Consider the following 13264-nt stretch of genomic DNA (forward strand, 5'->3'; position numbering starts at 1 on the left):
CAGGGGAGGCTGACACACCAGAGCTCCATCAGTTCATCATGACTCCCCTGCATAAGACGTGCTGGGACCTGAGGTTGTTGTGTGTGTGTGTGTGGCTGGCAGCTGCGAACGATGTGGCCGGGTCCGTCATTCGTGTGCCACAGTTATCATTTGAAAATAATTGATATATTGTACAAACAGAGTGAGCATTTGTGAGGCCTCGGAGAGAAAAGAGGAGCACAAATACTGACTGTGAGCTCACCAGCACACACACTGTGACAGTTTCGACAATCATTGTCTTTATTGAATCTGTGACCTTTGAATTTTAACTAGTTTAGACTAAATGGTCACTGTAATTGGACAGTCAGGCAAGAACAGCAAGATCTTCCATGGTACTGAATCATGACTGCAGGCATCATTCATTATATAGATTTGACATATCTCTCACTGACTATGAGCCAACAAGTAAAAAAAAAGTTAAAATATAGGAAGAACAGATGAAGTGATGTCACTGTGGAGAAATATGTCATAAAGAGCTCAGAAAGTCAGTGTATAAAATACAGAGATAAATTACATTTTAAATACCTGATCTTCTCAACAACAATCAAAGATTTGGAGTTTGATTTACTGAAGCAGTGATGTTGAATCAGTCTAAGGGAGAAGGAGCTCTGCTGCCTCAGCACTGTGGAGTGGATTGGGTGTGATGGTTGTCCATAATGGAGAGCAGTTTGTTCAGTGACCTCTGACCCTTACTGACTTCCTTACCAACGCCTCTAAATTCTGACCAATGATTCTTCCACAATGTGGATTGTTTGTTGATCCTGGAGGCATCTCTGGCGCTGATGCCCGCTCATCCCACACACACCAACATAGCAGTGTCAATCACAGCTGTCAACATGGCCACCTGGGTCACCGGCATCACCTTCCTCACATTAGTGGTGAATAGCTTGTTATACTTGGAGCATTTTTCTGCATTCCATCTGCTGTTATGCTTGACTTATTGGCCCATTAAGACTCACTAGTGTTAACTTTATTCTGATGGCAAGATGGGGTACACAGAGTTTGTAATTGTAGAGAAATAATCAATTAATTTTGAGCATACAATCTTCAAGCAGAAACCTTAGAAAGCCTTTTGGGTTAAAAAAAAGGTTAAAGGTCTTCAAGAGTGCCATATATTATATATTCAGAAAAGCTTTCACCTACGACAACTCCACAAACTACAACACAACATGTGTGCATGATGGATAACTTGACAGCCTCACAAATATGAAGCCTAAAATACTGCATTGTTGCAGCACATGTAATGCGAGTCTGTTAACAATAACAAAGGCTAAGGGATATTTGGAATTTGGAAGGGAAATGAGTGCAATCAAACAACACTATATTACGTACAATATTATATTAAGTTTATTTTATGAGAAAATCTGGCCCTCAAAGTATCTGCTGAGAATGATTCTGGCCCTTGTTCTTTGTTTTGGGTGTATGTGGTCCACGCACTAAACCTTTCACATACATGAAATCATATGATGTGAGACATGACTGTGTTCACTGTTTCTTCTGGTAAAATCATCTTCTCATGTTTTTATAGAAATATGATGAAAGAACCACCAATCAAAGCAGCTTCTTTAGCAGGTAGGAGATCAGAGGTATTTCTGATAAGATCTACTGATTAATAGACCCAAGGTAGATCCCTTTTCTTATTTTTTTGGTTTTTTATTTATTCATTTATCCAACAGCATTTACATCTTCTTATGTAAATATGCATGTATTTGCCTAAAACACCTTTATGGTCATCATTGCATTTCATCCGCATGTGTTGCAACCTGGCTCAACCCTTCTTTGGCACATGCTTAAACATTTGAGTGATAGACATGTTTACGTCTCTTTCTTCTTCCCATAGAGGAGGAGCTTGCCAGGGTGCGGTCAGCCTTTGTTTGGAGGGTGTCAACAGAAATCCTTAAACAGCTACTGGAGGCCCTTGTAAGTGACGGTGTTTTAAATGAACTGGAGAAAGAATCGATACTGGAGAAGAACCCAGTCAGAGCAGATAAGGCACGCTGCTTCATCGACACAGTGAGGAAGAAAGGGGACAAAGCCAGCAGGATAATGATCAGATATCTTCAGACTATAGATCTTTCTCTTTTCTCTCAGCTGCGTTTATACTCTGATTCATCTGCTCAACAAGGTGAGGTCACTTTTTTTCTGCAAGAATGGTCTCTTTGCATCGTTTATTGAGTTGCGAGAGAGTTAACCCTCAGAATACAATGTAAGAAAAAGGAGAGGGCAAGAACATCATTCTTTGTCATATATTTGTATTTGTTAAAGTGTTGTTCACAAAGAAAACATGTTTGAAATGCTGTGGAGTAATTTTGAAGGCCGTCATAAATCTATGCCCAGTCTGACTACAAACTTGCTTAGCAACATGTTGAAATTGACGAACTGAAAAATTAAACGGCGGAATAGGATAAATGTTGTACTTGTCAAGGATGTTTTGTGTGTTTTGTGTACTTAAAGAGATAAACAAAATTATTATACTTTAGAATTATATTATACTAGAATATTTAACAAACTTATTTTATATATCTGTTTAGCTTAATATAGACTACTCAGAATCACTCTTTTAAATACATACTGCGACCATTGTCTGAAAACTTTAGTTATATTTAAGGGCAGTCGTATTTAATTGTTAAAACCATGCTAGTTGATTCTTAAAACATCGAAGTGTCATTCATGTGACTTGAGTGTTTCAGAAATCCTTTAAGAAAAATTATTCAATTTTAAAAGTAACAACTGACAGATCCCCATTCCCATTTAAAGTAGGAATTTAAAGTGAATGTGGGCATGTGGGCATTGCTTACCTATGAAAAGCCACAAAGCCCAATTTAATTTTATAAACTTAAAGATTCCTAAAAGTTTTGTGAATATCTCTTGCACTCCAGACTGAGCATCACTTTACTGAATGAAGCCAAATGTGTTTTTCATGACCTTAGGGTAAAACAAGTGTACAGAATATAACAAACCAAACGAGGAAAGGATGTGAAGAGACAGGGACCTCTTCATTTAGCAACCAACATTTTCAGTCCCACTGAAAATGCTACATTCAGATGAACAGTACTAAATTTTGGGGATTAACTTACCCGGGTGATTGCGCATGCATGAAGCATTAAGAGTTCCTTTCACTGGAACTAAGGGGCTGAGCCCAACTCCCGAAGAACAACTTGCAGCTGCTTGGTCATGGAAACTCATTACATGAAGCTCTCTATGCACTGTTTTTCAGCTACTCTAAAGGCCACTTGAAATTTGGAGCGAACTAGCAATCCAAAAAGTTGGGCACCTCTACACTCTATATGCCTGACCATCGGCAGATGCCACTCTGTGATTTTATCTGGCCTAGCACTTTGTGGCTGAAGTGTTATCATTCCCAATCACTTCCACTTTTTTTTAATATATGGCAGTAAGGAAATTTCATAACGGGACTAATTCCACATTTGGGACATATGCTGTTGTGGTAGCATGTTGGACCTATTCTTTCACAAGTTTGTAGAAGCAGTCCAGGTGCTTAGTTTTATACAAACGGACATGGAAGTGATTGGAGTGATTGGAGTGAGTGGATACTTTTGGCAATGTAATGCACTAGATGCTGTCACTCCTGTTGGATAATGCCTCTAAATACCAAAATCTATAAGAAATAAGAGTACAAATTATACAAATGCACACAATGTCCAATACCCAATCTTTTCAGATTAGTGAAATTGTGACTGAATACATTTTTGTAAGCTTAACAGTAGGATTGCGCAGTTATCATTTCTAACTTTCTTCTTTGGTAATCAAATTTGAGGAAAAAAAGTTGCCCTTGCTACTTTCTTTGATGTTGTTTGGACTACTTTAGAACTGACTTTAATCTGCTGTTAATTATATTTATTTTTTACTTCAGAGGCTCTTCAAAATTGTCAGCCAAGACTTAAATCTAAACTGAAGAAGAAGTTCCAGTGTGTGTTTGAGGGGATCGCTAAAGCAGGAAACCCAACCCTTCTAAATAAGATCTACACAGAGCTCTACATCACAGAGGGAGGGACTGCAGAGGTCAATGATGAACATGAGGTCAGACAGATTGAAACCGCATCCAGGGAGCCAGATAGACCAGAAACAACAATCAGACAAGAAGACATGTTTAAAGATTCACCTGGAAGAGATGAACCAATCAGAACAGTGCTGACAAAGGGAGTGGCTGGCATTGGGAAAACAGTCTTAACTCAGAAATACACCCTCGACTGGGCTGAAGACAAAGCCAACCAGGACATCCAGTTCATATTTCCATTCACTTTCAGAGAGCTGAATGTGCTGAAAGAGGAAAAGTTCAGCTTGGTTGAACTTGTTCATCACTTCTTTACTGAAACCAAAGAAGCAGGAATCTGCAGCTTTGAAGACTTCCAGGTTGTGTTCATCTTTGATGGTCTGGATGAGTGTCGACTTCCTCTGGACTTCCACAAAACTACAATCCTAACAGACCCTAGAAAGTCCACCTCAGTGGACGTGCTGTTGATAAACCTTATCAGGGGGTACCTGCTTCCCTCTGCTCACCTCTGGATAACGACACGACCTGCAGCAGCTAATCAGATCCCTCCTGACTATGTTGGCATGGTGACAGAGGTCAGAGGGTTCACTAACCCACAGAAGGAGGAGTACTTCAGAAAGAGATACAGAGAAAAAAAGCAGGCTAGCATGATCATCTCCCACATCAAGACATCACGAAGCCTCTACATAATGTGCCATATCCCAGTCTTCTGCTGGATCACTGCTACAGTTCTGGAGAATATTCTGAAAACCAGAGAGGGAGGACAGCTTCCCAAGACCCTGACGGAAATGTATATCCACTTCCTGGTGGTTCTGGCCAAAGTGAAGAAGGTCAAGTATGATGGAGGAGCTGAGACAGATCCACACTGGACTCCAGAGAGCAGGAAGATGATTGATTCTCTGGGAAAACTGGCTTTTCATCAGCTGCAGAAAGGAAACCTGATCTTCTATGAATCAGACCTGACAGAGTGTGGCATCGATATCGAGGCAGCCTCAGTGTACTCAGGAGTGTTCACACAGATCTTTAAAGAGGAGAGAGGACTGTACCAGGACAAGATGTACTGTTTCATCCATCTGAGTGTTCAGGAGTTTCTGGCTGCTCTTCATGTCTATCTGACCTTCATCAACTCTGCAGTCAATCTGCTGGAAGAACAACAAATTACCTCCTTGACGTCGAAATCATTTGGAAAAAAACAAGCATCAAAAATGGAAGTAGAATCGGCATACATCTACCAGAGTGCTGTGGACAAGGCCTTACAGAGTCCAAATGGACACCTGGACTTGTTCCTCCGCTTCTTCCTGGGTTTTTCACTGCAGACCAATCAGACTCTCCTACGAGGTCTGCTGACACAGACAGGAAGTAGCTCACAGACTAATCAGGAAACAGTCCAGTACATCAAGAAGAAGCTCAGTCAAAATCTGTCTGCAGAGAAAAGCATCAATCTGTTCCACTGTCTGAATAAACTGAATGATCGTTCTCTAGTGGAGGAGATCCAAAAATCCCTCAGATCAGGATGCCTCCCGATAGATAAACTGTCTCCTGCTCAGTGGTCAGCTCTGGTTTTCATCTTACTGTCATCAGAAAAAGATCTGGATGTATTTGACCTGAAGAAATACTCTGCTTCAGAGGAGGCCCTTCTGAGGCTGCTGCCAGTGGTCAAAGCCTCCAACAAAGCTCTGTAAGTAAATATTTACTAATCCCTGTATTTGTAACATGAAGAGTGTAAATGGTGTTGCCCCCCCCCCCCCTTTTTTTTTTTAAAAAAAAAAAAGGATCTAACTTAATGATCATCAGAGCAAAATCAAGAACTTCATTTGTAGTTGATAACAGAAATTGCTACTAGGGTGGCATGTTTTCGGGTCTTTAACCCACAGTGGTCCTGGGTCTTCAACCTAGAGTTCTGAGTTTTCATTGCTTGGCTCAGCAGCCTCAGCTTTTAGTATCAGCCAGATGCACTGCTGAGCAACCCTAGCCTCTGGAGTCTCCATAGAATCCTGTGTTGCCTTTGAACTCGACGCTGCCGCCTGTGGTCACCATTCCACTGCCTGAACTGGAACCCAAACATGAGGTTCTTGTGTCAGCTGAACCTTGGCCTGAGCTAAAGCCTAAGGCTCCCATATCACCTGAACATGAACCAGAGCCAGAGGGTCCCAACTAGCCTGCACTTGAGCCTGAGCTCACTATATCTACCAGTAACTCACTAATTCCAATCTAGATATATTAATATGTTGTGTTTCTACCAAGAATATTTCAGCGTTTTATTTATTTATTTTGAGTTACAGTTAAGTTTTTCACCTGACCATGAATTGTAATATATGTAGACATTATTAGATTAGAAGGTATAACCTTTTTTGTTCACGTCAAAGTTGTTATATTTGGTTGTTTGTTTGTTTTTTCAGACTGAACAGCTGTAACCTCTCAGAGAGGGTGTGTGAAGATCTGTTTTCAGTTCTCAGTTCCCAGTCCTGTAGTCTGAAAGAGCTGGACCTGAGTACCAACAGCCTCGGGGATTATGGAGTGAAGAAGCTTTTAGCTGTGGTGCAGAGTCCACACTGCAAACTGAATATTCTCACGTCAGATAATATTACGTTCTGTTTTTTTAATCAATTGACAAAATTAACCAATTAAAAACATGCAACAAAAGTCAACATTATCCATCTGTTATTGTTTCTGAGCATTTTTAATGTAAGTTAGAGTAAAAATAAATCACGTCTAACCTGTACAGCACAAGACAATAAGGATTCCTTAAAATGCAAGGACTAATTATTACTATTGATCCTGCTTGCAATATAACAATGTAGTCTTTTGTATTGTTCATGTCTTCATTTTCAGATTGAGCATCTGTAACCTCTCAGAGAGCAGCTGTGAATCTCTGTCTTCATTTCTCAGCTACAAGTGTTCTAGTCTGAGAGAGGTGAACCTATATGTAAGCACCCTGCACGCTCCAGGACTGAAACTTCTTTCTTCTGGTCTGCAGAGTCGGAACTCTAACTTGAGTAATTTGAGGTCAGATCAAATAACATTTTGTTTGTCAAAATTAATCAATTAAATATATCGACCAAGGTCATCGGCATGCTATTGTATCTTAGCTTGGTGTTAAGGTTTTCTAAAGCAGCGTTTCCAAACCAGTGTGGCATGGAAGATTATTTTGTTCCACCTGATTAGTACTCTAACCAACTGGCATGAGTAACAGGCAGAACAATTACATTTTCTTCCACTAGAGGGCAGCACCACTACCTGCTCTAATTAAATGGGTTGCTAGTAAAACAGAAGAAGACAAAGAAGAAATTCCACAATATTCACGCTGTCAGTGAGACAATGCAGCGTGTCATAGCAATAGATAAATATTTGAAAAGAAAAAGTAGTCAGTCTGACCTGGGTCCTGAAGAAAATTCCAACCCAGATAAAAGCCCTAGCATGAGTAGTGGTCATAAGAAAACAAAAAAGGTATACTGGGGACAAACTGAGCCAATTCCGCTATGCCTGATGTCTGGGGAAAAATTATAAATATGCTTTTTGTGACTTTTTTTTTTTTTTGGTAGCGTGCTGTGTTATGTTTTTAATGTGAAATATGTGCCATGGCTCCAAAAGGTTGGTAAACACTGTTCTAAAGAAAGAGGATTAAATATTGCTAAACTTTACACTGCACCATATTTGTTTTATTGTTTGTCTTTTATTCTTCAGACTAAGTCACTCTAACTTGTCACAGAGAAGCTGTGGAGCACTGTCCTCAATTCTCAGTTCCCAGCTCTCAAGTCTGAGAGAGCTGAACCTGAGTAACAATGACCTGCAGGATGCAGGAGTGGGGCTTCTGTCTCATGGACTGGAGAGTCCATATTGCACATTGGAAACTCTCAGGTCAGCATTCTAACTTTTCCACTGATCATTTAAAATATAAAATATATTCCTGCAAAAAGAGCAGTTTTAGAATACATTTTTCTACAGTCTGATTTCTTGAAATTAGATTTTTATCTGGTCTGAGTCTCACTTCAGCAGCACTTCCATCCACTTCCATATATAAGAATTCTTTTTAGAATTTTTTTCCTGGCATTGTTTTCACATTTATCTGTCTTTAAAAAAGAAACTAGATTTCTTTTTTTTCTCTTGTTTCATCCAAATGATCAAATTTCTGCTCTCAAAAATTGAATTCTTCAAATATTTAGAGAAACAACACCCTATTCAACTTATGCTAAAAATAGCTTTACATTTTTTTATCTGTACATGAGTGAATTTGCTCCAGGGGCTCCAGGGAATGATTATTCTAAATTGGCCACATGCGTCATTTAAACATTGACAACTGTGAATAAAGCTTGAAGCAGCTACCAATATATGCAAGCACCACTAATGCACCAGTGGGCGGGGGGACCAGCCACTGGCAGGGCATGTGGTTTCCCTTTGCTCTGGGATGGAGACAAGTAGACTGCCCCTGGTCCCACAACAGCGGGGAGGCCCAGCATCCCAGACCCCGACCAGTTCCTTCTCCCGGCTCCTCACACCAGATGGCGACCAGAGAAGAGGGATGTGAGAAGACCCCATGCCTCACTCTGCCTTCTCATATACGTAGTGCTGATGCCTGTTGTTCCAAAGTGTATTTAAACATGGGAGGGGTATGGTGCCAATGTCAGCACAGCCCCTCCCGAGAACCCTCAATGTCTACGTATATTTAAAATTGAGAGGTCGGCACTGGTACCAGAGGTTACCATCTAACACAAAGTAACGCAGCTATAAGGCTGTTGGTCAACTTCCCATTCCGTCTCCGCTCCCCTCTTTCCACTCCAGATGCTTTTTTATGCCACTACTTCATGTCCTTTACTTTTGTCTTCTCTTGCTTATCTTACACTGATAAACAACTTCAGATGAATGTTGATTGCTGTTGGTAGTTTTCTCTTTTAAATAAAGCTAAATTAAAGTGAACTGATAAAAATGGATAGATGTTATTGTATCTCACACAGGGGCGGATCTAGAAGGGTGGCATGGGGTGGCAAGTGCCACCCTAAAATGATCCCTTGCCACCCCAAGTGCCACCCTAGTTTTGCATATGACAGTGTTGTTTATTAAAATAAGATAGCATTAACAGTTTGAGCATAGTTACAGTCAACAGTGAATATAAATGCTAAAACTGAATATATTGCATAGTGTTCCCCCCTCCACCATTAACAAATAGTTTAGGCCATAGCAGGACCAGCTTTTTGCTAGTTTTCAGTAGCAAGCGATGTTTTTGATTGTGCCAGAGCACATTTTGAACAACACCATGGGAATTTCAGATTTTACACAGGTGGTTGGATGTTACACTCTGGAAATGGAAGGAAGGTGAGTGTTATTAACCCTTTGTGGTCCACAGACACGCTGCACCTCCAAATCACATGACTGATCTAAGCTTTTTATTTTTTTATTTTTTTATTTTTTTTGCCTGTCCCGTTTGGTTCTTTTGCCATTAGAATTAATGTCTAAATGTCTAAACAACCCTGACATATTACAAAACAATAATATGATAAACTTTTCAGATTGGAGTGGTAAAGGAATCAAATATTTAGAACATATACTAGAAGGAACAGAATTTATTTCATTTGACAGACTAGTTACACAATATGGGATCAACAAGAAAAGATTTTTAGAATATCAACAAATTAAATCCATAGTAAAAAAGAAATTTAAACCTGGTCAAGTTGAACTACAAACACCACCAAGTGTGGTTCAATTTCTTACTCTTAAAACCCCCAAATTACTGTCCAAAATATACAGAATGCTTTCTAAAATAGATGAATCAATATCACTTCCTATTGCAAAATGGGAAGCGGATTTATCAGTTAACTTAGACCAAAACTTTTGGTCTCAGATTTGCTTAAAAACCTTTCATCTAATTAGAAATCCCAGTCTTCAATTAATTCAATACAAAATACTACATAGAGTGCACTATACAGGTCATCGGATGTTCAAGATGGGCTTTACGTCTACCAACAACTGCTCACACTGCCAAACCAATTCACCGGACAATTATATCCACGCTCTTTGGTTCTGTCCACCAGTTCAGAAGTTTTGGCGTGAGATATGTGAAGACTTATCGAAGTGTCTGAAATGTAACATTCCAACCTTTAGACAATAATTCTGATGGCAAAAGAACCAAACGGGACAGGTTTAAAAAAAAAAAAAAAAAAAAAAAAAAAAGAATTAATGTCTAAAGGCGAAGAAAGATGCCCAACGGATTTACTTTACCAAATGGACCATCCCAGCCTTGCCGTAATGGTCTATTTGATTCACCTTTAATTGTTTATTTTATTTTCACTTGTTGTATGCGGGACAGACTTTACTGGGGGAAAGAAAGGGGAGAAGGAAGGAGGGAAAGAAAAACAGCGGGGAAGAGGGACGGGGAAAAAGGGCAAAAAACAAAAACCAACAGAATAAGCAGACAATAAAAAATACATATTGACCACCTGGATCACCTGTTGAGAAAGAAAAAAGAAAACAAGCAGAAGAAAACAAGAGTAATAGAATAAACAACATCACAATGATATATGGGAATATGACAGTAAATACTAAATGTTAAACATTATTGTGCAGCACGTAAGATCGACAGCGCACAGTGTGCTTTGAGGTAGGAGCCAAAGAAGGTGTAGTTTGTGTGTGTGATCACCCGTGTGTACACCTGTGAGCATGGACGCGCTTGATTTTTTAAAAGGTTCCTTCATGTAATGATCTGCTAGAGGGTGTGGGGGGGCACTGCCCCGTCCTCCAGGGCATGAAGCAGGTGTGGAGGAGATCAAAACTCCAGACATCCAGAGGCCCCCAGAACACAAGAGACCAAGGAAGACCAACAGAGGGGCAGCCGCGCCACTATCCCAGAAAGAGCTGAGGAGAGTCCCAGATGAGGGGTCACTCAGCAGCCGCGGAGCAGAAGCCAGGGGGGGTTGCAGTGACGTGCCCGTGAGCTCCGCCGGCAGCCAGCTGTGCCTGAGTGACCGAGCCCCAGGCCGAGAGGCAGAGGGCACCCCACCTCCGAAGTGGCCCGAGCGAGCCCCAGCCTCCAGGCCCCGATATGCAGCCACCAAGGAGTGAGCCGGTGTGTACCTGAGCGCCCAACCCCGGACACAAAGAACCACCAATGACTGATCTAAGCTGATGTAGCAACAAGCTGCTGCCACGCTGAGTCTCTATTTCAGCCCACATTGAAAGTTCGGACTTCAAAGTTTTTAAATTTTAATTACAGGCCAGTAAATACAGAGTTATGATAATATATATAAGCCACGCTTTTTTCTAAATACTTTCGTCACGTTTTTGTGTTTTTAGTGTTTTCTAACGAAGGCGAAAACAGTAAAGAAAGGAAAAAAAGCCACCTCTTTCCTATCAGTGGAAAAATGTATCATGTCGACCAATTTTAAAAAAAGTCAACACGTGGGATTTGGTTGTTTAGGAAGAGGGGAAAGTTTTGGGGCAGCGAGACAGAGCGAGCGAGTGAGAGAGAGTTTTTAGATGTGGGAGATTTGTGACGTTTAGTGTGGAGTGTATAGTTAGTGTGTTGTGTTGTCTTGTGTAGTTGTTCTGTTGTGTAGTCGTTGTTTTGTTTTGTGTGTCAGTGAGGGCACTAATGAATGTCACAAAGGCACATTTGCAATGTAAACACTGTCACTAAGTAGAAAACCAGCGGAGTGATACACCTCCTGTTGTCAGGCCTGCAGGTTTATCCCTGTGCTCTTCTCCTCTGTCTTTTGGTGGACAAACTTTTCTTTTACTGGCACCTGATTTTTCTCTCATTTTAGTTTTAGTAATACTTTTAAATGGTTGTACAAAATGAAAAAAACCGGCAGGTGTAGTGGCTGCATTTTTAGATAAATAGTTGTATATGTTTACAAAATGTACAATTTATGTTTGCATTTCAAGTTATAAAAATTTACTCAACATGTCTGTGGTTTTTTTACAGTAAAAAATACTACTAGGATTTTAAGTTCTTTGTGTGATTTCAGATCAGTAATACTAATGCAGTATGTCAGTGAAAAAACAACTAAATTCAGTTGAGCTGAAAAGAATGATACCAAACAAGGCAAGGGGAAAAAAATAAAATGAAACAATCTGAGGGTGAAATACAAACGTAAACTCAAAAGGAGTCAAAAATGGCCGGTTGTATTTCAGACCTCAGAGGGTTAATCCAACAAATCATGAAACATTAGGTTTAAATTTTTGTTCATGACAGTGAAAATTTCTGACATTTTGTGTAATTTAAGTATGTAGCAATGTGATTGTTTTCTAACAAAAAACAGTGAAACTTAAGTTAGACTTGTGTTTGTAAATGAACTGCCCCATGTTGTGTAGCTTTCTGTTTATACTTATTGGGCTACATATTTATCATACAGGCTATACAGTACATAAAATCAAAACTCACATGTTTTATGTAACTAAAGTGTGTAATTATGTGGGCAACAGACAATAATTAAGTTATAGACTATATTTATATGAAAAACTTGTATACTTACTGCATTTGAATTATTTTAACCATATGTAACACCTGCATATGTATTTGGGGGGTAAAAAAGGCTTTGATTTTGCCACCCCATTTGATTTTTTTGCCACCCTCATGCCACCCTAAGAAAATTTCTCTAGATCCGCCCCTGATCTCACAAACAGAATTGTTCATAATTTTGTTTCGTGTGTCTGCAGTCTATCAGGCTGTCTGATCACCGAAGAAGGCTGCACTTCTCTGGCCTCAGCTCTGAGCTCCAACCCCTCCCATCTGAGAGAGCTGGACCTGAGCTATAATCATCCAGGAGACTCAGGATTGAAGCTGCTGTCGGCTGGACTGAAGGATCCACACTGTAGACTGGACACTCTCAGGTATGGCGAGAATGTCTGATAGAGAAGGAAGAGCTGGAAACATATTCTGTGCTCTGCACTCACTTCCTGTTTGTTTCAGGAAGATGTGACATAAACAATCACACAATCAGGAACATTTTGCTCACAAGAAAAACACACTTGAAAATGATCAGTGAGGGATCCTAATGTAGGAGGTCTCCAAGGACAATATCTTCAGGGTTAAGTTGTGGAAACAAGTAATATATATCTCAGTACATTTAACAGTGCTGTACTTAAATACAGCTATCCCTCTGACCCTGATTAAGATTAGATTAATTTCATTATAGAGTGACCTAGGGGATATTATTCAAAGTTTACTACAAACAGGAGATTATGCTGTCCTGCCTTGATCACAAAAAAACAAAGAAT

General features: G+C 40.0%; 1 protein-coding gene across 1 annotated transcript; it reads left to right on the plus strand.

Moving 5' to 3' along the window:
* Positions 1 to 322: 322 nt before the first annotated feature.
* Positions 323 to 12720, plus strand: LOC134621240 (NLR family CARD domain-containing protein 3-like). The gene is made up of 8 exons (XM_065469772.1): positions 323 to 371; positions 1880 to 2164; positions 3914 to 5732; positions 6454 to 6627; positions 6887 to 7060; positions 7739 to 7912; positions 8364 to 8575; positions 12704 to 12720. Exons 1-8 carry the CDS (start codon positions 323 to 325, stop codon positions 12718 to 12720), a joined length of 2904 nt encoding a protein of 967 aa, XP_065325844.1.
* The last annotated feature ends 544 nt before the right edge of the window (positions 12721 to 13264 follow it).

Source organism: Pelmatolapia mariae, linkage group LG23 (genome assembly GCF_036321145.2).
Source record: "Pelmatolapia mariae isolate MD_Pm_ZW linkage group LG23, Pm_UMD_F_2, whole genome shotgun sequence".
NCBI classification, from domain to species: Eukaryota; Metazoa; Chordata; class Actinopteri; order Cichliformes; family Cichlidae; genus Pelmatolapia; species Pelmatolapia mariae.

Bases quoted from the DNA above. Each gene is read 5' to 3' on its own strand.
- LOC134621240 (XM_065469772.1), top strand. From the start codon at position 323: ATGGTCACTGTAATTGGACAGTCAGGCAAGAACAGCAAGATCTTCCAT. The intron at 372-1,879 runs GTACTGAATCAT...TTCTTCCCATAG, and splicing joins GAACAGCAAGATCTTCCATG to AGGAGGAGCTTGCCAGGGTG. The intron at 6,628-6,886 runs GTCAGATAATAT...CTTCATTTTCAG, and splicing joins TGCAAACTGAATATTCTCAC to ATTGAGCATCTGTAACCTCT.